The sequence below is a fragment of the Vigna umbellata genome, chromosome 1 (assembly GCF_029865625.1).
Source record: "Vigna umbellata cultivar VRB3 chromosome 1, Vumbellata_1.0, whole genome shotgun sequence".
NCBI lineage: Eukaryota > Viridiplantae > Streptophyta > Magnoliopsida > Fabales > Fabaceae > Vigna > Vigna umbellata.
This window is the reverse complement of record NC_142165.1, coordinates 15,173,974-15,198,679: the sequence shown is the minus strand read 5'-3', so window position 1 is coordinate 15,198,679 and position 24,706 is coordinate 15,173,974. Positions and strand designations below refer to the sequence as shown.

The 24,706-nt window shown below is 33.5% G+C and overlaps 1 protein-coding gene across 5 annotated transcripts; it reads right to left on the bottom strand.

Annotated features, from left to right (window-relative positions):
* Positions 1-6,092: 6,092 nt before the first annotated feature.
* LOC124849238 (mitochondrial inner membrane protease ATP23-like) lies at positions 6,093-23,539 on the bottom strand. 5 transcript variants are annotated; one of them, XM_088097181.1, is made up of 8 exons: positions 23,261-23,532; positions 20,057-20,107; positions 16,698-16,826; positions 16,504-16,625; positions 16,288-16,344; positions 12,526-12,663; positions 12,355-12,438; positions 6,093-6,648 (listed from the first exon to the last, which is right to left on the bottom strand). In XM_088097181.1, the coding sequence occupies exons 3-8, from the start codon at positions 16,750-16,752 to the stop codon at positions 6,514-6,516; spliced, it is 591 nt and encodes a 196-aa protein (XP_087953307.1). In that variant the 5' UTR covers positions 16,753-16,826; positions 20,057-20,107; positions 23,261-23,532; the 3' UTR covers positions 6,093-6,513. The 5 variants fall into 5 exon arrangements, with proteins under 5 accessions (XP_087953307.1, XP_087953304.1, XP_087953311.1 ...); XM_088097178.1 differs by lacking the exon at positions 20,057-20,107; XM_088097185.1 differs by lacking the exons at positions 20,057-20,107; positions 23,261-23,532 and adding an exon at positions 17,824-17,843.
* Positions 23,540-24,706: the final 1,167 nt, after the last annotated feature.

Genomic DNA, 24,706 nt, shown 5'->3' with positions numbered 1-24,706 from the left:
GGGTGTCATTTATGAATGGTCAACTCTTTTGAGTTTTAATCATTTTTCTTCTTTTTTATTATACTTTATTCTTTATGTTTTTGTTTTTTCAATTTTCTAATTCTTATTTCTCTTTGTTTATGTAATTAGAAATCATTTTAGGTAGCTCCGCCCATTCTAATAATCGTGACCTTGAACCTCTTTTTTATTCCTTCTATACACGTTGAAGAAGATGTCACTCTTCTTGTGTCACTCCTATCGAAGAGCTCTCTCTCGAGTTATAGTTGACGTCACCATATTTCCGATCAATAGTCTCATGAAGAGACTATTAATATTTATTTTTGTGTTATTTTCTTGTCTTTTGTCATCACTTTGTGGTTGTATTTGTGTAATTTTTGTATAATATATAGAATTAGATATGTTTCATTTTTTTATGCTTTGTTTTTTTATAATGTATAAATTATTGGAACATTATATTTTTATTTTTACGTTTATTAAGTTTTTAATATAGATCGACATAATAATCCTTAAGATCGGTCAATGATGTTTTTTATCGTCAAATTTGAATATGTACAATTAGATATTATTTTTATTATGCTTTTTTTTATGTTGCAATGTAAAATTATTGAAACATTATATTTTTCTTTTTGCGTTTATTAAAGATTTAATGTCTCAATAGGTCCCTATTTTTGTTCAGAATTTGAAATAGGTCCCTTTATTTTTTGGCGTCTCAATTGGGTCCTTATTTTTGTTAATTTGATGCAAATAAATCTTTTCCGTTAATTTCATCAAACGGCGTTAATGAATGTGTGACGTGGCCTGAGGACAGTATTGACACGTGTAACGCCACGTCACACATTCATTAACGTCGTTTGATGAAATTGACGGAAAAGATTTATTTGCATCAAATTAACAGAAATAAGGACCCAATTGAGACGCCAAAAAATAAAGGGACCTATTTCAAATTCTGAACAAAAATAGGGACCTATTGAGACATTAAATCTTTATTAAATTTGTAATCTAGATCGACACAGTAATCTTCGAGATTTGTGAATTATTTTTGTCCTGAATGATTGATGATATAATGAAGAAATGAAGATGAACTTGTCCTAATTTGAAAATGAAGTGTGGACCTTAATACGTAACACTAGTCTTGGTATTACTTAAAAATAAAAACTTGAAAACGTGACATTAACGTGAAAGTGTGAATAAACCTAAAAATGAAAAAAAAAATGTGTGTAACTTGGATATGCGAATGGAGTAAAAAAATGGTGGAGATTACTGAAGTTACACCTAATTATGACGGTAGAGTTCAAAATAAATGATTGAGTGGTAATGGAATTAACAATTCAAATTTTGGTTGGTAATTGTGATATGAAATACAGTAAAAAGTTAGACAAGGTTTGAGCTCAAAGTGAATGGTTGAATGCAGAGAGTAATGTTTAAACCATGTTTAGGCTTAAAGTTGCATAAGATTTGGATTCAAAATGATTGGTTGGACAAGGTTTGGACAAGGTTTTATGAACTTCATACGAGAGTAATAATGGTATCAAGAATAGGATAGGTGACAAAGAAAATTTATAAAAAATGACAGAAATATTTCTAACATGATGAATAAAGGTTTAATGTCTAGGTCCCTATTTTTACCAAGAATTTCAAATAGGTCTCTTTCTTTTTTGTCATCTCAATTGAGTCCTTATTTTTATAAAATTGAATTAAATAGGATTTTTCCGTCAAATTGAAATGACGCCGTCATTATTTTCACCCAGAAATAAAGCATATTCTTCTTAACGGCGTCATTTCAATTTGACGGAAAGGTCCTATTTGATTCAATTTTATAAAAATAAGAACTCAATTGAGATGTCGAAAAAGAAAGGGACCTATTTGAAATTCTGGATGAAAATAAGGACTTGAGACATTAAACCATGAATAAACGATTATTTTTGAGTGACACTTGAAACATATAATCACTAAAATCGTCTTCTTATCTGCAAGCAAATCTCCAAACACAATTTTTTTCAATTACATATTTTTAATTTTTTTAACCGGACAAAAACATAGATAGTAAAGTCATCTTTGATCTATGTGGATTTTATTAAAAATGGATAGTAAAGACATAAAAATGATGGATGAATATTTGAAACAAAAGTCTATAAATAATGTTACATATGATATTGTTCTCTTAGTTGACATGTTTTACTTCTTTTTCTATTTTCATTCTTTCTCTCAAAAACATTTTCTTTCTTAGCCATTTTTTTATTAGTATACAATCACGTGTAAACATTATGTCAACCTTTCAGAATAAAGGTGATTCTTATTTAAAATGATTTGAAATGTTTTTTTTTTTGAAGATTTAAAATGGATAACCAAAGATGATAATTTTTGTTTTTATTTTTTTTACTACCAAATAGACATGTCACGCATCATCCCAAATCATAATTGTTTTATTTTCCATGTTTTAATTCACAATAAAAATTCAACTCCCACAAGTTACCCCTTGTTTGCCTTTTTTTTATTATTTATTTATTTATTACGTTATTCAGTTTTTATATTTTATTTTTATCTTGCTCATAGGCTTGCCTGCTAACATTTTAAGGCCATGCCCATTGTACATTGATTCTCTATGAAAAAAGGATTGTGATGTAAAGTGATGGAGCAGGAAAGTATTTGAGCAATTTCAGGACATTGTAAATCAAATAAACACTTCAAAATCGATGATAAACATATTTGTTTTATCTTTTTTTTATTCAATTAACTTATTTGCCAAATAATGTTTATTTTGCCTATTTTTTTATTTTTTAATTCTTTTTTATAAGAATGATTAACAAGAAAAATGAAAAACGATTAAATATGAATTCATTAAAGCATTACATTTTTTTTCTTTTTATATTTTTTTTTTATTTTCAAAACCTCATTATATACTTATTTTTATGTACAAAGAAAATGTGAAAAACAAATGATAAAAAATTATCTCTCTTGCCTTAGCAAAGGTTGGGTGCTTAAAGTTCTAAGGCCAATATATACAATCTCACTATAATGGTTCCTTAAACCTAAAGATTAAGGTCACTAGAGCTATGATCCTCTTTACCTTAGTTGATAAATACAAATAAAGAGAACAAATTCTAGATGTAGTTCTCACGATAACCAAATAAGAAGTATGTGTCAAATGGTATCACTATACAACCCTTCTAATTCTAATTTACACTTAGACTCGGACATAAGGGCCCTACTCATGATATGCATAAATGTCTAAGAATGAAGAATACCATGCATATCTAAAATCACAATCGCAAAATAATCAGAAAAGTCTTAGGACAAATATATAGCATGTCTCCTACCCTAGGATTCAATATCTAGTCATATAATTATTTCAAATATAACGAATAGGCTAAAATATTCACATGCAATTATTGCAAATATCCAATAAAGATATGAACATATATATATATATATATATATATATATATATATATATATATATATATATATATATATATATATATATATATATATATATATATATATAACAAAGGATATAGAAAAAGCATAAAGAAAACCACATCAAATATGCACATTTAATTAATAGGCCTCACTCTCTACCGTCCCTAGTGGAGTTGCCATCTATCGCAACCAAAATCACGACGGGGCGACAAACCATGAAAAAATAAACAGTTTTGAAAATAAAGTTTGGAGTCGCAATCATAGTTTATTAGTCTCCTACTGCACCTACACGAAGAGAGTACCTTTACTTAAATGTACGACGTTGATGTGATTTTCAAAATGTTTAATTTTCTAAAAAAATGTCACTTTTAAAGAAACATAATTTGTTTTTGGACCCAACAAAGAATGATATTGGTCTTACGTATCTTCATTGAAAATGTTGATATTTTTTATTTTTGAAGGTTTTATATTTTTTTATATTTTGAAATTATTTTAGAAAGGATGTCATACAATTTAAACAACCTGATAAACGTACAAACAAAGTGATGGAGATAAAACTTTTTTTATTTTATTTTGAAGATGTTGTATTTTTTGGCATTTTTGACATGGTTGAGAAAAATTAAGACATTAAACATGAAAACGATGCAAATGAGTACTAGGATATTCATACATTTAAAACATTATTCAATTATTTAAAAAAAGATATTAAATATTAGGACGATACAGACGATCACACGAGTAATAATATCTTTAAAACATTATTTAATTATTTTAAAAAGAATGATATTAAGTACTAGGACGATGCGAACGATTATACGGGTACTCATATCCTTAAAATCGCAGAAAAATAGATTTTGTTTTTTTTTTGTAATTTTCATTATTTTTATATTTGTTTTTTTTAGAAGAAGACTAATATAAATTTGAAAAAATAGGTTGCAATAAATAAAATAAGTGTAAAAGAAAGTAATAAAAATAAAAGAGAAGCTCAAAAATTTAACAAATAAGGATATATGAATAAAACATGTGGTTTAATGGGACAATAATTATTTGATGTTTGTTATGGTAAAACTAGAGAAAAAAGGAAAGTGACTTGAAAAAAGAATTAAAAAAAATATGAAAAGAATGGTGATGGAGGAAAATCTTACTTATACATCATTGAAGTTCTATCAGCATTTTCTCATTAAGTCAACCATATGCTCATCTACAAAGAAGACTACTTGCTCAACGCATCAGTATGACTCGCTTAACAAGTGGTATCCGTTAAGAGAGGATTAGTTCAATTTTCGCTTAGCGCATGCATATTTATGTGCTGAGTAAGTTATATATTTTTGGATTGGTTATCAGTGCAAGAAAGACTAAAAAGAGGAAGTTTTGTTCTGAGAAAAATATGAAAATATTCCAGAAACTCCAAGGAGGCTGTTTCAGGATGTCATGACACTATTCTTCACTGATTTACATCAAACATGTATGTTTTATATGACTAGGAGTTGTTAGATTTCTCTTTCAATGAAATTGAATGTAATGAATTCGCTATGATGTAACTTTCATGTTTAACATATCTCTGTGTTCATATGTTCTTCTTGTTTTTATTGTCACTATATAGAAGTATAATGAAAGTTTGTGATTACTGAAAAGTGAACTTGAATGCGGACATAAGATAGAACAACCAAAAGGAATGATAACAATAATTTCAATTCTTCTGGTCGTTTTGTAACATTAGATTTTAATGCAAATTATATATTAAATTAATTAAGGAATTAATGGTTTAACATATATATTTAGTACTTGCTTTAAGAAAATTAAACCAAGTATATATTAATGAGAATGTTTGAAAACATGATATATTGTTTAGAATTTTACTTTAACATAATTCATGAAACCAGTTCCAAGGAAACTTCTTTTAACTTTAAATTGTAATCTTTAAATTCTTGTTATTTCAATTCAATATCATCAATGTGACTTCAATTATTATCATTTCTAAATTGATTTTGGTAAATGCTTCCAATGAAGCAACAAAACATAAGTTACTTGGAAAAACAATACTTTGAACTTACACTTATTACTTGAAGTAATTTGATTCACTTGCCAAAAGTTATCGTCAACCTTGGCCAATAAGAGCATTGTCCCAAACGCGTTAGACTAAAAAAAAGCCTATTTATATTTAGGTCACTATTTTCGATGTTTGGCTTGACTTTTGCTAATTCTTATTTCTTTAATCTACTATTCCAATTTATTTTATTTATTCCGCCTGGTCGTAATAAGCTCCTGTAAATGACAACTGCAAGTTCCCCATATCATTGTGGCTTGGTAATGTAATACGCAATATGCGCCTCCAATACTCTTTCTCCAATATTTTCTCATCTCGAACTTCAGTTTCCATCTTCTGTCTAGCATTTCAATATAATCCTGATAACTGGTGATATGCCACGATAATCTTTGTCTTATTATGCACTTTTTGTAGTGTTTAGCAATTAAATTTCTACACTATACAAAGGTTATCAATTAAATTTATAATCTTTGTCCCGCCTACTCAAGCTATTTTCATTGGAATTTGGTTAGGATACCATCAATCCTTGTAAATAAAAGGGAAAACAGATTCCACTTGTTCACTATTGACAAAATTCTCTCCGTTTATTCAATTACTATGCTTTGAAAAATAAATGATGTTCTCATCAATGTAAATAGCGTCCCCCATCTTATTTATATCTGTATGGTCTAAAGAACAAAACTCGGGATACAGCCAACTTCGAAAAACCTTCTATCTAAAATCATAAAACATGAAAGAATTACTCACCATATACAGATGATAAATCGTGCAACATTGCCACTTCATTGACATGTCTGCAAAATTAAATGTGGCTAAAACAATTTAAATGAAGAATGTAACATGCAAAATAAATGTGGAAATCAAGCCGGTCTGATCTTCCAGGTGGAGTTGCCACAGACTAAGTTTGTGAGAAATTCCAACAAAAGTTAAGCATTCAATTTGAATAACATTTTGTAGTGCTCAACAAGGGGCCACCAAAAATATTCCGCAAGGATAGTTTAGCACCAATGGTGACTATACTATATGTTGGTACCAACCACGTAGTTTTAAGGAGCTCTGTCAAAGGGTAGGGTATCATTGTAACAAACATCCCATACAGCTTCCAAGGAATCCTCGGCGGCAAAACCAGAGCAATTAGGGTTTGCAGACAAAGATTTCAAAACTTTTCTTCTCACACATTCCTTCAAGTACCATTACATTGATTCAGTATTGAACAAATAAAAGGCAACAAAATAGTCTAAAATATCAAATTAAATATACTAAAGAAAAGAGAGAAATGCATGACAGCAGCAACAAAATACCAACAGATGTAATTTGAAGGAGAATAGAAAGTTGTACTTGACACAAGTTAAATGGATTTATAAACATATAAACTCTTTTTCGTCCCTTTAGACGCCAATCATGTTAAAGTCTTTTAATATGCTTGTGAAGAGGACAGCCTGTCCCCAACCAAAGAATGAGATGCGGGTACTGATAAGTAAAAGGGAGAAGCAGTAGAATTCAGGCGACTGTTGGCACTAATCCATTTCTAATTAGCCAATAACTAAGAAACCCTCTTCAACTATATGTCATTGTGTGAATTACCCTTGTTCTGGATCAGGCTCGTCGTCCAATTCATATAACAAGGCATCTTGGCCCAAATGAAGGATTATCCCACTTGTTGGGTGCGGCCGAAGTTAATGTCATTATTTGGGAGCGACATTACTATAATACACTTAAGCGCATTATATAGTATGTCGACCTAGAATAAAGTAACAGTACCTCATGTTAATTTTAAAATTATTTACAGCTCAAAAATCACAATGGTTTTGAACCCAATGTTGAGATATAGCAAGCTTGTTATAGGGTCCTTTTGAACAAACTACTCCTTAATGACTTCTATAACAGAAAAATAAGAAAAAAATGAAAGGAGCTCGTAGGTAAGTTAAAACTAGCTTATGGCCAAGTTAAAAATTAAAAATTTAGAAAAACCATATGAATGCTTCCACAAATCAGCTTATGCTTATGCATAAACTTATTATGACTTATGGAGAAGTTCATTTTAATTTTTCCACTTATTTGTTTCTTCTAGAAGTACTTACGAAAAAAATTGTCCAAATAGACCCATAGAATAAAGCAGCATATAAACAAAGTGATTATTTGATGTAATATTCACATAATCATAGTAGATGAAAACATTAAAAAAGAACAAAAAAAAGAGAGTAGACCAATCCACAATTCAACTTTAATCCTGAATTTGACTTACTACACAATAATATGGACAACAGAAAATTATGCATCAGTTTGTACTGAGGAATGTAATACAAAACGTCTGACGTTTGATTTTCTACATATGAATGAAAACTCAGGAGGATGGGAATTAGAGATTTAGTAACATGCTGCAATCCAACAAAATTGGAAATACCACCACATCATTATGTGGCATGGAAAAGAGAAAAAGCCATAAGTTTTTCTTCACCAATGCTTAATGTACGCCATTAGACAATATAAGAACAATTAAACTATAATAAAGCACAGTAACAACATAAACCACCATCTCATAATTTTACAACTCTGAATCTTCAAACTTATCTTTGATCCAAATTGAAGTAAAATCCATCTTTCAAGTACCTAAGGCTACTACTAGAAACTATATGTTCTTTCTCAAGTTTAATGTTAAACCAGGCCCCCCAGTGATTAACTCCCTCTACCTTAAATTTTATATTTTCTGTGATCTAATTCAACATTGATGTTGTGAACAAAACATATGAATCCTGTTAGCAACCATGGCTCCCTTTAACAAACTGCAAAGTATTTGGTAATGTGGATTTGGGATGACAAGCATACAAGACAATGTGTAGTACATACTAAACAAGTTACCAATCCATATTAAATAATATCTTACATACATATCAGTCAAGTATCATATATCCAATCTAAACAAGTTCTTTATAACTCTACACAAAACCCTACTACAACATTGGTACTTCAGCGGATATATATGATTAAGGGGATTCAACTAAAAGGAGGGGTAGTCATGAACGGATTACCTGAGTAATTTAAACAACAGACAAACATGAAGATTTGCTTTTCCTTATCTTAAATTTTTAATAAAGCACTAATTGCTCCCAAGGGGTGACATTAAAGGCAGTAACAATAGATGTAACCTTCAATTAAAATTTATTTAAAAAAAAATGGTTATAACTAAATTCTTCATTTTAATAAATTTCCAAAGTTCCTTTTCTTTGATGATTAGTTTCAAAATATGCAAGCGCAATAACTAGTTTTTCATATTGTATGCTTCCTACTAATCCTTCCTAATCCTCCATGTGTACATGCATGAACACGACAAAAGACTGAGATGCTTGATATTACCAATCTATGTATCTCAGCAATTTTTAAATTTCAGATGAGAATAATGCTTCTATGGAACGGCAAATTTAGTTAAACTTCATACTTTCTCTTTCTCCAATTGATAACTAGATATTGTAAATTTGAAAAGTAACCATGAAATGTTTTAAATAACATATTATTAGGATAAAAAGTATTAATGGTGAAAAAATATCTTTAGAATTTTTCTATATCATTTAACATATTTTTTTCTATATCATTTAACATATTTTTATGTCCTTTGTTTTAAAGATTTTGATTATTACAAATAGGCATGATGAAAATGTAACCGGTATGACTCTATGATGCACGGATTACGATGTGTTGGATACCATGTGCATATGATTCAATGATACACTTATCTTAAAAATAATAGAATATAATACGTGATGCGCGCGCGGGGGCGCACACACACACACACACACACATATATATATATATATAATATATATATTGTTGAATATAGTGAAAAACTATATTTGGATTAATCTTCCTTGTGTAAAATACACACATAGGGTTCTCTATTTATAATAGAAGAAATATGGGCTAAACCCAAAATACAAATGAGAAATAGTAACAAACTAACTAAAAGATAAAAGATATAATATATCTAACACTCCCCCTCAAGCTGGAGCATACAGATTGTATGAACTAAGCTTGGAATAGATGAACTCAGTGTTGAACTAGATGATTTGTCTTCAAGAGTGTGAGGCAAACATAGATGGACTAACAGCAGCTTGTGAAACTTGTGAAACTTCAACTTCAAAAGTGGATGAAGGAGAGCAGTGGTGGACAATGACAAACTGCAAGGACTGATTCCCAATCAATGATGGATGAGTGACGGGATCAACAATCGTAGCTGAAAGCTAAGAGCTACAAATCTGCAGGGACTATACTAAATCTTCATCAATGATGGATGGGTGACGGGATCAACAATAGTAGCTGAAATCTACAAAACTGCAGGGACTACACCCATATTTATGTGACTTTCAGTGTCTTGGAAACGTACTCCCTCTTAGTGTGAAGGGTGGAAATGTGAAATATCACAGTTGCTGAACCACTAAAACAAAACAAAATATTAAGCTACAATGCTGAAACAAAGGCATCAAAGATCCAAAGACATGTTGGAGGTCCAAAATTCTTTGCTGGACAACTCCGAAGTGGTGATACTTAGCAGTGTATCACAAGAAGATCGGGCTAAACTCTAGCCCAAGAAGAACTGACGCAGTTGTGTCTGTCTAAGGCGGTAGCGACTGCAGCGGCGGTTGACTGCTATAAAACTGTAGGGACTAAATTGCCATCACTGACTGATGGGGCCTGTAGTGGCTGGAAGCGACAAAACTACAGGGACTACCATCACTAACTGACGAGGTGATGGGGCCTACAGTGGTTGGAAGCATACGGCGCCTGAACAGCGGCAAACGGCGCCTGAGCAGCGGCAAACGGCGCCTGTGCAGCGGCAAACGGCGCCTGAACAGCGGCAAACGGCGCCTGAACTGCGGCAAACGGCGCCTGAACTGCGGCAAACGGCGCCTGAACTGCGGCAAACGGCGCCTGAACAGCGGCAAACGGCGACTGAGCAGCGGCAAACGGCGCCTGGACAGCGGCGAACGGCGGGCGCCTGGACAGCGGCGAACGGCGGGTGCCTGGACAGCGGCAAACGGCGGGTGCCTGGACAGCGGCAAACGGCGGGTGCTTGGACATCAAATTTTGAGTCGATCTTGCTCAAGATCACATTCTCAAACCTAGACTTTTCATCTCTAGCCAAATCTTTCTCCGTAGCACCCACTGCTAGAATCAACATCCTTAGCAGTGAAACAAATTTCCAGTAGAAGAAGCCATTTTAAACTTAGAGAAGAAAAGGGACTTAGGGTTCCAAAAACGTGAGGGAGAAAACCCTAGGTATGAGCCCAAGCCAACAAAACGGAGAAACAGGAACCAAAACACACTCAAGAAGCTCCAGCGAGACGATCTGCAGGGACGCGGTGAAACTCCGACACCGGGAAGGCGGCGCGTGCAGAACACGCGGCCGAGAAGAAGCGAGGCGTGACAGCTGGTGCGGAGGCTTCGGAGGACGAGACCACTAGGGTTGGGTTGCGCTTCTCAAGGCGCACCTAACCCTTGACTTCGCCGGAGCAAACGACGTTCGGCGGCGATGGCGGACTGGCCGGAAAGAAGCGTTGCGTGGCGGCGCGTGACTGAGAAGTGGCTCTCAAATCCGGCGTGGTTGGCCTCACTCGAAGAGACGGTCCTGATCCACAGGTCACCCTTCAAACATGTGACGGTGGCCGGCTGCGGACACAGGTTGGCAATGGTCGACGGCAGAGGCGACTGGCTGCACTGGTGCTGACTATGGCACAGATTTAAGAAGAAGAGAATGGACTGCCCACTGAAATTTTAGGGGCTGCCGGCTGAAATTTTAGGGGCTGCCGGCGGCCATGGTGGCCGGCCGCCGGCAGACAGCAGAGACCCCGGAAGAAGACCAGAGAACCTGCTCTGATACTACGTTGAATATAGTGAAAAACTATATTTGGATTAATCTTCCTTGTGTAAAATACACACATAGGATTCTCTATTTATAATAGAAGAAATATGGGCTAAGCCCAAAATACAAATGAGAAATAATAACAAACTAACTAAAAGATAAAAGATATAATATATCTAACATATATATATATATATATATATATATATATATATATATATATATATATGATTGAAATTGTGTGAACCCAAACTAAAATTACATATATTAAACATTGCAAAAATAAAAAATTACAAATTATTGTCGTCATAAAAGAATTGATTTTATAGATTAGATACTTCATTCATAAGTATCAGATACTACGCATAAACGAATATGGGAATGTAACTTTAGAATCAACTATTCTATTAAAAGATATTTTATGTCCCACAATTGACCAATAGCCTTGTTTCTATACAAAAACCTACAAAATATTTGAACTGTTTAGTAAATTCTTTCTCTTCTTATTGTGTATTTCAGGACTTCGCCACTAGTTAGACAATTTGAATTGCTAAGGAGCAAAGTGGGTTGCATCTACTGAAATTGACTGGCACTTCATTATAGATAATCTTGATAGGGACCTAGTGGCTACAACTCATGTCCCTACAAGATTTTCATACAGCAGATTTGTCAGGACAGATTCTAGGATCTTGTAGGTAAGTTGGAAACTGTTGATATTCATTTACTAATTTGAGGAAAAGTGTTGTGAATAACAAATTATTTGGATAAAAAATATTCTCAATATCTCAACAATATTAGGAAAAAACATCTTCAAAATCTTCTTATTCATTTCAACATGTTTTTAATTCGTTTTTTAAAGAATTTTATTATTACTAATAGAGATGATGAGAATGTAATTGCTGTGATTGTTACAAATAAAATAATTCTTTATTTTTTTATATAGTTCAACTGATACTTGCTCACATTAATCTAGGAAAAGATTCAACTAAAATAAATGGGCTGCCTTATTGAATGAGGGAAATTGAAAGTTTACCTGTTCATGCCCTCGTAGTTTCAAGAAACCTCGTAGTAGTTCTCGCTTATAATGACAATCGCCACTTAGATGATTAGTTCGTATCTGTTTTACAATGCCATAAAAAATATCAATTAAAGGGGGTTGACAAACCAACATAATCCTGGTAGGGAAAGAATGTAAGATACGAACCTCAGTACAAGCATGGTGAGCACAATCCGACCAATCCAAGTTAGCAGCACGACAATCATCAAATGCATGAATTAATTCACGAACTACTACCTGGTTGACATCATCTTGAATTCGTACATAATTACTGCACACTTTTATCTGGGAGAATGGAAAACATTACCCTTCAGCCAAAGTAAAAGCATTGATCACAACACTAATTCAACCAACAAAACCATGATGGTCAAAATTGAGATTTTACCCTAGATTGGAAAGGAAAATATGAAGCATAAATTAGAAGATAATCACACTTTAAGGAATATAAATTCATAAACACAAAATCATCATTTCTCACTCTGCTTTTAAAGAAATAAATGGTCTTCGAAAGAAAAAATGAGCTTTGAAAAGAAAAAAAATAGGCATCTTTCATCCTGCACCCCAAAAATGTTGTAATTTCCAAACTACCATAAAAGGAAGGAAGCTCAAGCTTGGGTTTCATATGATGTTCTCTATGATTGTGGTGTCTCCTAGGAGGGGGTTGATAGTAGGAAGGTCTTTGTAATTTCCATGCTAGAATAGCTCCAAGTCGCAAAATGAGGCAACGGAATGAAATGATACATGAAGAATTGGTGCATGCCAGGTGTTTGATGGATGGTTCAGTGAGTGTATGGTGAGTGTTTGAGGTCTCTAAGCTCAAAAGGCCTTCCACCATCATACCTGATAGGTTTCCGAACAAGAAACCTGATCAAGAACTCCCTCTCAACCTCTCACAACAAAGATACAGAGAAGAATGGAAAGAATCTGGTATTATTCACAAAGGAATAGTCTGTACAGTCAAGATACAGGGGCATAATCCCCTTCACAGGTCTAAGGCCCGTCAACAATCAAAGTCTCAAAAAGTCCCTTCTAACTATACAATCAATATATTTATACAATTCCTCTACCTTCTATCCTAATCCCATTTCCCATTATATCCAAATACCCTATATCCTAACATTACACCCCGCTGCAGAACAACCTTGTCCTCAAGATTGGAATCGGGAAGCTTGATCTCATGGCTCCTCTTCCTCGTCAGGTTACCATATGAAGGTTGCGTGTTCGTTTCACGTCGGGTTCACCATATGAAGGGAATCCACTGGCTATAACCTCCAATTCAAGTCAGGAGGCTTAGGTGGTGGCAAATCCTCCTCTTCTTCTTCGGCCAATATCAACATTCATAATCCCTTCTTTGGGCATTGATGGCCTGGACTAAACGGCCCTCCGCATCTAAAACACCTTCCCTCCTCCCTTCTCTTCACGAACTCCGAGTAAGGTAAGTTTCGGATATTTCTCCCCCTACCATCGAAACTGGGTTTCGCTATTCCGCTTCCCTAGGTCGCCTCCTTATCCATTGATCCTACACTCTCCGCTACCCCTCCTCGGCCCTGCGCATCGCGACTGTGTTCGACTCGCGCTACCAGCCCGGTCGTCCTCCCCCACGAACTCTGATTCTTGGTCATCAGTCCGCCTCCGATCTTCGAAAGGTTACACAGCTTCTCCACGTTACGCGCGATTTGCATGGCTGTCATCAAATCTTGTGTATCATGCGGTCTCACATGATTGCACACCTCTTCTTGGAGACCCGCCATGAAGTAACCCAGAAGTTGTTCTTCAGGAATCTTGGTCGTCTGTCCCACCAAAACTTCAAAATCCCAAATGTAATCGTTCACCGGTCCCGCCTCTTTAATGGCCACCATCCTCTCATAAATCAACCCTCGAGTTCCCCCTCCGAACCTAATCACCATCGCTCTCTTCAAGCCTTCCCAAGAGTTGTTCTTGGTTTTCTCCCTCCAAAAGCGAAGCCAATACCCCCGCGTATCCCTCCATGCTGATGAAGGCCAATTGCAATTTTTCTTCTTTGGCCACTCTCTGCACTTCGAAATTTTGTTCCGCCCAATTGATTCAATTCAATGGATCCCCTCCTTCAAACACGGGTAACTCCACCCTTTTCCCCCAGTTAGACTGTCCTTCTTGGTTCCCTTCCCCACCTCTTTCTCTCTCTCCGTCGTGTCTACCCTCGTTCTCATTCACCGATGATTGACTTCCATCATTCTCAAAATCGCCTGAATGTCTTGGCGCATCGCCGCGGACTCCTGTCTCAGAGCCACCGTGTCCGCCTTCGTCTTCGCTATCGCAATTTCTACAGCCTCCAACTGACCTTCTACCGCCACCACTCTCCGCTCCATCACTCGCGATTCTTCCCTCAACCAATCAGATCCGGCAGGTTGGACCAATTTGATAGGTTTCCGAACAAGAAGCCTGATCAAGAACTCCCTCTCAACCTCTCACAACAAAGATACAGAGAAGAATGGAAAGAATCTGGTATTATTCACAAAGGAATAGTCTCTACAGTCAAGATACAGGGGCATAATCCCCTTCACAGGTCTAAGGCCTGTCAACAATCAAAGTCTCAAAAAGTCCCTTCTAACTATACAATCAATATATTTATACAATTCCTCTGCCTTCTATCCTAATCCCATTTCCCATTATATCCAAATACCCTATATCCTAACAATACCCCTTATTAAAATCCTTACAAATTATTTTTTATAATTTACAGATTGGATATACTGGAAGGTATTTCCGAATCCAGAAAATACCAACTGGAACACTCAATCCAGAAAATATGAAATAATACATTCCGGATTGAGGGTTCTGAAAGGTGTTTCCGAATCCAAAAATATATTTCGAAAATGTCAATCCCAAGTACAAAAAAAAAATGTGTTCCAAAAGTTTTTTTAGGGATCCGAAAATATATTCCAAAACATTCGTTCTGAAATTTTTATTTTATATTTCAGAATAACAGTTCAGAAGGTATTTCATCTGGAATACAAAAAAAAAAAGAATGGATGTTTCGAAATATATTTCCAAAACATCTGTTTTGAAAATGTTTTTTTATTCCGGAATGTATTTTTGAGTTCATAACGTATTTCTAGACCTAGAAATACCTTCCCAAACAGTATTCCAAAATACAAAAAAGTGAAAGAGGAGAGATGCAGGCATACAGGGCGGTGATGGAAGAAGGAGAAAGACAATGGTGATAGAGAGCTTGTCAAACTCGAATGGTAATGGAAGGAGAAGAATAGTGATAGAAGAAGGAGAAGGATAATGACGAGGGAGAAGGAGAATGATGAAGGAAAATGGTGATGGAAGAAGGAGAAGGAGGATTGTGAGGGAGAATGGTGAGGAGCTAGTGGGGGAGGTGTGGTGTTGTGCTTAAGGAAGAAAAAAGAGGAAGAATGGTGGAAATTAGGCAATTCGGGATTTAATATAATTTAATTGAAAGATAGAATAGGGATATAAGATTTTATGGGGGTACAAGCAGAAAAACAGGAAGGTGCAGGAAGAAGAACCCAAAAAAATACGTCGTGCTAGTTTTTCACTTACCAGAAGACAAATGCAATTGGGTTTTGAAGAAAAAAAAAGACAAAGATGGGCTTAAGTTTTGATAGTCATGGTTGTTGTAGTAATGCAATTGGATTTTGAGAAAACAAAAAGGGGCAATTACTTCTTGCAACACATCATTTCCGGAATTTATTTTCCTAAACACAATAAACAATTCCGGAATTTTTTTCCAGAAGGTTTTGATGGGGTGGGAGAATAAATTTGATGAGATGGAGGAATCAATTGCCCAAAAAAGTTGTCAATGGGATTTGAAAATAAAGAGATGGGTTTTAGTTTTGCCAACCCATCAAAAACCCTAAAAATTTATCTGTCCTAAGAGCTACCATGGCATGTGTAACATACTCTGAGAAGCACCACCGTGAGGTATGCCAACTTCTTCTCGCTCGCCACTGGGAGAGACTGTATCACGAGTATACGGGTTGCAATTTTGAATGTTGATTCAAAGCAATCCACCAAAATGGCAACTTCCAGGAAAGATCACTTTTTATATCTCACATGATTTGACTACCATGAACAAAACAACGAAGCAGTAATAGAACTGAGAAAGGAAATAGGTACCCCTTCACCACGAACATAAGAACCAGCCACTTCTTGATTGCAAGTAATAGCTTTGAAAAAATTGTCTTCAACTATACACCCAGCTTTCTCCAAACGTTCCCTCAAAAACCTCACCATTGGAGCTGTCAAAGAAAATTGACATGATAAACATACCGATAAGTAAGAAAGAAAATGTTGAAGGAAATATGACATACTTCGAAAACTCTTCTGAATCATGATTTGACATTCTTCCTCAGATTTCTTCGCCATCAGTTTTTCAGTTGCACAAAGTTGGTTCCCGGAGGATGCAAGGCTAAGTCTTCCAAAGACAAGCTCTAATTTTCCTTCAAAAATTGAAATTATATAAATATTATTTTACTATAAAAAAGTGAATATTTAGCATGTATACAAAACCATAAAAAGGGGAAGACAGAAAGGATTTGATTCCCGCCTATATTAAAAAGAATAAGCAGATGACACTTAACCAAACAAATTAACTTGTCCTAAAATAGAGCGTGAGATAAAAATTGTCTTGAGAAAGTAATGTCGACTAAGTAAAACTTATAATTTGCCTCTAGAGAGAAGTTTTATAATGTGGAATTGAACTAGCAATCACAGTCATAGCAAGCTTCCTATGATTAATAATGCTATCATAAAATATATGAAATCTGCCAGCACGCTAAATTTAATAAGATTGAAAATGTCAGTTAAGAAATGCACCAATCATGCACCAACCAACAGAGGAAGTAACACAAGCGGTCGAAAGAGAGAAGTTTTATAAAAGCAATGGTGTCAACTAAGTAAAACTTATAATTTGCCTCTAGAGAGAAGTTTTATAATGTGGAATTGAACTAGCAATCACAAGTCATAGCAAGCTTCCTATGATTAATAATGCTATCATAAAATATATGAAATCTGCCAGCATGCCAAATTTAATAAGATTGAAAATGTCAGTTAAGAAATGCACCAATCATGCACCAACCAACAGAGGAAGAAACACAAGCGGTTGAAAGAGAGAAGTTTTATAAAAGCAATGTCGACTAAGTAAAACTTATAATTTGCCTCGAGAGAGAAGTTTTATAATGTGGAATTGAACTAGCAATAACAAGTCATAGCAAGCTTCCTATGATTAATAATGCTATCATAAAATATATGAAATCTGCTAGCATGCCAAATTTAATAAGATTGAAAATGTCAGTTAAGAAATGCACCAATCATGCACCAACCAACAGAGGAAGAAACACAGGCGGTTGAAAGAGAATGACAAGACAATTGAAAAAAGGCAACAAAGGAACATCAGAACATATCAAATGCGGATAACATTTAAGAAATAAGGCTTACTTTATGTTGATATCAATAGGTCAATTATATCCACAGATTTAAATTTGCCAACAAATTGAGCTGTCAAAAATAGAAGTCAAACCAGAATGCCAAAATCTACAGCTAGTTAATGTGAGACATTGGCAGTTTACACATTTAAACATGTATATAATAATAAGTCGGCAGTTATACATTCACAAAATATAACAACTTGGTTTCCCCATTCACAATCTTCCACTTTGAGAAACTAAATAAGTCAACATAATAGAATTTAATAGAGGTGACACTTCAACACACGTCATGCAGAGAAACCTTCAAACTGAGGCAATTTATAGTCTGTGGAGTCCACCTCCAACACAGAAACTATGTTTGGCAACCTATTTAAGAAGAAATTTTGATTTGCTCCAAAAAGGTTTCCACCATCATTAGTTTGGTACATGATCCCAACTAAAATAATCACATTTCTCAGCATTTAAACATATTCAAGCTGGAACCATGAACTCACGTTCCTAAGCCATGAGCAAATTAACATCAGTTAGGAAGAGCTTATTCAATGTCTATTTGCACTCATCTTCACATCTGTTAGTGTTGGGAAAAACTTATGAAAATAGCTTATGATACATCCATCAGATGTTTTCAACTTATTTGATAAGCTTTCTAGGATAACTAATAAAAACAGCTTATATCTTATGTGAAAATAGTTCAAACTGATTTCTACAATAATAAAAAATAAAACTAAGATTCAAGTGCATATTATGACTAGCTCATATTGAACAAGTGCTTAATTAAGTTATTTATCAAAATTTGCCTTTAGTGACAGACATTAATATTTAGCTTTATATAGTACAACCTATGATCAAAAAACAATAATCATACCAAAAAAGCTACAAGAAGGAAAAACTTGAAAATGATTGATCACAACCATTAAATTTCTACTAGAGATCGTATATATTTGCAATTAAGAGTGTTTTTCACAACTATATTTCATTCCTATAAGACTAAAATATAGAAAAAGACATCAGGCATACTAGATTGAGTTGAAATAAGTTATTTCTCTCTCTTCCAGTTCTTTTTCTTTCTTTTCAATAGTTATGGAGAAAAAAGAAATTAAGATGTCCAAGTCAGTGTGTGGTCCATTCTATTACTACGTACTTATATGACTTTACAGTTTATACTTCGATTTTTACTCAATCTGTTTTTCAATTAAGTGGCACAAAATGGTTATGGCAAGGTGAGACCGAATCAACATGTATCTCATTGATAAGGGTGTCAGGTACTGCTAGCCAGATATCACCATCAGTTAATAGTAATTAACTAAAGCTAGTGATGCTAATTACATATACTTAATCAAAGGGACAACTAGAAAATATTGAGAGATCTTATTTAGGGGATGTCTTCACAAAAATGAAATAGAGGTGCAGTAGTCTTTGGTTCCAAAAGGGTTTCTTAAAGAACAAAACAGAAAAGCCATTGGCAGCGAACAACCCATCTGGAGTTGTTGCCCTGCTTTTATTATGTTCACCTTAAGTGATTAAGCTCTCGCCTCTCCTACATTTCACCCTCTATACCCATACAGGCAGTATCATTTTTGTTCCAATTGGTTCAATTGTAGCTTCATATATTCTACTGTTATACCAGTCCCAGGTTGTGTGGCACCTTAGTTATGAAATCCCTCTCTTTTCATTCTCTATTTCAGCAGCACCCCATTTAGGAGTAGTTTGCTTCCATCGTTATTTTAATGTTAAGTTCAACCAAACATGTTTTGGATCATTCACCCTTTCCCTTTTGTTTCTCTCTCTAGTACATACCACTAATGCATTACCTCTAACCTCGCAACAAAAGTTCATAAGCAAAGCTCAAAAACAAGGCAACAAGTGTCCGGTTATAACTTTCCCAACACCAAATTATGAGTATAACCATATTATATTTGTCCACATTACAAAATCTAAACTCTAATTTTTACATCACACACCCCTTTGCCACTTCTCTCTCCTTTCCAACTTTGCTCAACATCATAAAATACAATATCCAGTCCTTTAAAACACCCAAAAACTCAAACATTTAAACTTTTAGTGTAAGTGTGTTGCCAGCTAAAAGCGGATTATGCTAAAATACATTGTTAATTACAATCTCAAGCACAAAAACAATTTTAAGGTGCTCAATACAGATAGATATGCCAAAAGAAATGTAACCAATTGCTAGCAGTCAGTTTCAAAACAACAGTTACAACCAACACGGAAACTAATAACCAAACCTTGACCAATATGCCGGTCACAATCTGGGAACTCATTTCCTCTGGTTCAAGCTGCAGCAATTGATAATCAAACTATCACTAGAAACTCACAACTAATCAATTAACAAGTTCCATTGAGATGAAAAGAATAAAAATGCCTGGTAAAGGCAAAGAAGGCAGAGATTAGTATTCATGCTGTATGCTTGTGATGAACCCTAGAAAGAGAAAGAAAATGCTATTCGGCATTGATATAGACGTGCATGGTTGGAAACCCTGGTCTTGCTTGGATTAGGAAAAAGTGGAACATGAAGCGAATTGGACATAGGGAAAATGAGGGAGAAGGAATCTGGTCGTTGGCTTAGTTTCCAAGATCTGGAAAAATATCGTTATTGTATGATCGATGGACACAAGATGCTCCACTGTGTATCCTCCTTAGAATTCCATACCTCCTCACCAATTCATACCTATATTCAATAATCTCACATAATCCAAACTCATGCATCTATACTTATATACACCTCAAACAATCATTTATTATATTTAATCATACATACATTTACATATCAAGTGTCCTCTTAAACCATTCCAAACAAGAAAAGAAAATTGTCTTATATCGCCCAGTACCATAGACTCCCGCCCAGTGTCACTCAACCAGAGGTACCATAGACTCCCGCCCAATGCTACCTTCTCGCCTAGCGAGCCTAGTGTGCATCCAGCAAGAGCACCACTGGAACTCTCAGGATTTAAAAAAATAATATTAGGGGAGGCGTTGATCCAATTGGTGCTATGTGATATTTAAAAACATAATAATAATAATAATAATAATAATAATAATAGCAGCCACGCTTTTTATTGTAAGAAAAGAAAAAAGAAATAAAATACAGATTTTGTCACTGTTGCTCATTGCTCACCGAAAGTCATGACTGAATGATATTTTTCTTTACACCTGCCTGTAAAGAAATTTTTAACCACTAAAATTTTAAGCAAAAACCTAATTGAATTTTAATACAATACAATTTATTCCAATGAAGGTGCAATTTGAAACCAAGCTTTATTTTCTACTATACCAATTTCAGCAGATAAAACAAACTGAAATACAAATTTAAATTCAATAAGACCAACAAATGTGAATTATAAGTAAAACCAATTCCAACAAATTGAAGTGCGAATCCTGTTTCAAATCCAATTTCAATGTTCAGTCTTGCAAATATAATTTAATTTCAAATCCAATAAAATTGCAATTCAAATTGAAAAGGAATCCATTTCCAGTGAGTGAGCAGACCAGCAAATGTCATTTAATTCCAAATCCAAATCGAATTTTAATTGGAGATCCAATCTCAATCGAAATTTGAAATTCAAATGCAATTTCAAATGTAATTCCAGATCCACTTCCTAGCAAACAATTGCTAATTAAGCTAATAGAAAGTTACTAATTAAGTCAATTTTCCAAACAGATTCCAATTGCAGTATAAACATTTTATTCAAATCAAAAACGAATATGCACAAATTTTGATGGTCAGATTTGGAGGGAATGATATCATGGCTGAAACTGTTACAATGTTTGAACCCATAACAGAAAAAAAAAAAGGTTATTTAACATGACCAAGCTCTATGAATCAGCCAATAGTCACAACATAAGTCTACCATGAAACTACATATACAATTACCTTAATTCTTTTTTAATTACAAAGATGTACAGAACATGATTAATCACTCAGAATCAATTAACGATCAGTCAAACTGATTAAGACCAACTTCATATCATAAACTTAACCAAATGACCCTAGTTGTAGTATATAAATAAAATCCAGATAATAACAAAAGGTCAAAACAGAAATTTTTAGCAACTAATTGACTTCTCTCCATCTCAATTATAAAATAAAAAATCACAGAACATAAAATGTTAAGTAAAAGTCGGTACATATTCATATTATAAAAAGTGAAAGATATCATATATTCAATAACATTAATGTTGCGGGTGACTTGCTTTCCCATTTAAACTGCAATCCTTAATTGAAGTAAGAACCACTTGCAAAACAATCCCCGGATTGAAACTTGGGGCTAAGCCTAGACACAAGGTAAGACGGTCAGGTGGCTACTGTTTGATACAAAGGTGGGGTGGCTATTGTTTGATACAAAGGTAAACAAAGGGAGAAGAAACATTTCATTCCAAATTTTATTTCCACAAAACAGAGTATGTTGACATAAAGGCTAACAACATACCCTTCAAGCATTTTAAGAGAGAAATAACAAAGAATATGATCACTTTAATGCTAAAAGGCATTTAAGCATGTATACTTAAAGCTGCGTAGAAGACAAACCACGTGATTCTTTTTTAGTAAATCATAAATCTGCACCCAAAAATTAGAGTTTCATAATATGGCTCATATCATATCATGCTAAAAAGTTTCTCAATAATTAAAATGATTACACCGTGTCTCTTTCACGAAGTAGGCAACTAAGACAGATCATGTTATCATGCTATCAAAAGACTGTTCTTTTCATTTCACTCAAAAGTAAAGTAAATTCTCTTGGTAACATTTATATGCAAATTACTGATGCTTGGCTCCAAGACTAACAAATTGATCAGGCATGAGCAACTCTAGCATATTGCAACTTCAATTATTTAAAAACTCAATAAACATAAAAAAGAAAAAAAAAAAAAAAAAAAATATATATATATATATATATATATATATATATATATATATATATATATATATATATTAAAAGATAACAAAGCTCTCGTTGAAGTTATTTTAGTGTGATGTTGTCTTCATTATTTACTAGTAATGTCAGCAATACTACAATTACTCATTACACAAATCACAGAGTAATCACCAAACAAATCACTTATACAAGCAATGGACCCCATTTCACTCCATATCTCTAGATCTCTTTCACTCTTCATCTTCATCCAAAACCCTTCTCCCAAATATTTCAATGTATTCTATAATTCTTCAATGTTTTATTTCTAAATAAATCCATTACATCAGTATCCTTAACCCTATTTTTATACCCTATAAACTCACATAATCACATATATACAGGAAGAACCTAAACCAATAAACACAGAATGAAGGTGCAATTACAACTACCACTGGAAAACCAAATCATATCACTGAAAACCTAAGAACCCAAACCAATACCAATTCCAAACACAAAAATGCATCAAAATAAACAAATGTCTTGCAATTTTATAATGTACCATTTTAAAAATCTCACCTTTAGGACAATCACAACACTGTCTTTGACCTTCACGGGAGAAGCATTAGCGCCACCACGTGCTCGACCTCCTCGGCAGCCGGCTTGAGCTTCTCAAATTTCCAGTTGAAGATTTGTGTTTAACGCAGGAACTTGATTTCGAACGACTGAATTTGAGACCTATTAAGGCTCTCGCCAGAAGGATGGGAACATATATTAGGGCTTCCGATTGTATAAGAAAGGGAGTAAGTGTACCGTGTCAAAATTGATTTTAGGGTTCATATTGTATGAGAAAACTATTTCTAAGGAGATTTCTTTAAGTAAATTTTCACGCTTTTATTACTATCACTACATGAATTTTATTTCTTCAGTCTCACTTTTATTTTATACAATTTGATTATTATTTTTTTGTTTGAAAAAATATAAATTTTTATTTGAAAAAATATAAAAAATTTGTTTAGAAAAAAACTTTTATTCAGAAAAAATATATAAAAATAGAAAATTAAAATATAACAAAATATCAAATATTTTAATTGAAATTTATAAAAAGTTTAAAATAGAAAAAGTATAAAAATTTATTAACATTTTAAAATACAGAAAAATATAGAAATTTCAATTGAAATTCATATAATTTTGAAAATAGAAAAATTATTGAAATTTATTTAAGAAATATTAATTTAGAAAAAATAAAAATTTAAAAATATAGCAATTTAAGATATTTGAAATGAATTTGATTATTTTTATTGTATTTAAATATGTAAATTTAAAGAAATATTTTTAAAGATTTAGTATTTTATATTTAATTATATAAATGTGAAGATGTTTTTACTTTAATTTTTTTTCTGCAAATTTTTGAATTTTTTTTTCAGCATACAAGGATAGCATAACTTTATTTCTACCACAAAATTTGGTCTCTCAGTAACTTAATTTACTTTTAATGTTTTCATTCTCTACCAAAAAATCACTCGAAATTTAGTTGTCAAATAACCAACTTCTAAAATGGACTTTTAAATGTTCTTTTGTTATTCAAATTATTTTAAAAAAATTATAATTTTCAAATTTCTTAAAATTAATAAAAAAAACTGCATAGAAAAACTGTAACATTCCAATATATAGTGGAAACTATAATAAAGAGGAGCAACATGCATGATAAAGTAGTACAGTTATCCATTTAAGACATAAAATGATACCTTTACAGTCCTCCAAAAAACGACTATAAATTTAAAACTTTATATAGAGACTAAAGACTAATCCAAAACTATATACAAGGCTCTACAGAACAGAAATAACTACTCAGCCCGCAACATCACATCCATCAAAGGCTTGCTCCAAAGAGACCTCTTCTTCTGCTCATATATATCCAAAGGATGGTCATCGCAGACAAAACATAAGCACACAACAGGGTAAGCTAGTTTAAACAAAGATAAATCATACAACAATTATTTAACTTAATACAAACATATTATA

Bases quoted from the DNA above. Each gene is read 5' to 3' on its own strand.
- LOC124849238 (XM_088097181.1), bottom strand. From the start codon at position 16,752: ATGGCGAAGAAATCTGAGGAAGAATGTCAAATCATGATTCAGAAGAGT. The intron at 16,345-16,503 runs GTACCTATTTCC...CTCGTGATACAG, and splicing joins CTTATGTTCGTGGTGAAGGG to TCTCTCCCAGTGGCGAGCGA. The intron at 6,649-12,354 runs GTAAACTTTCAA...TGGTACTTGAAG, and splicing joins AACTACGAGGGCATGAACAG to GAATGTGTGAGAAGAAAAGT.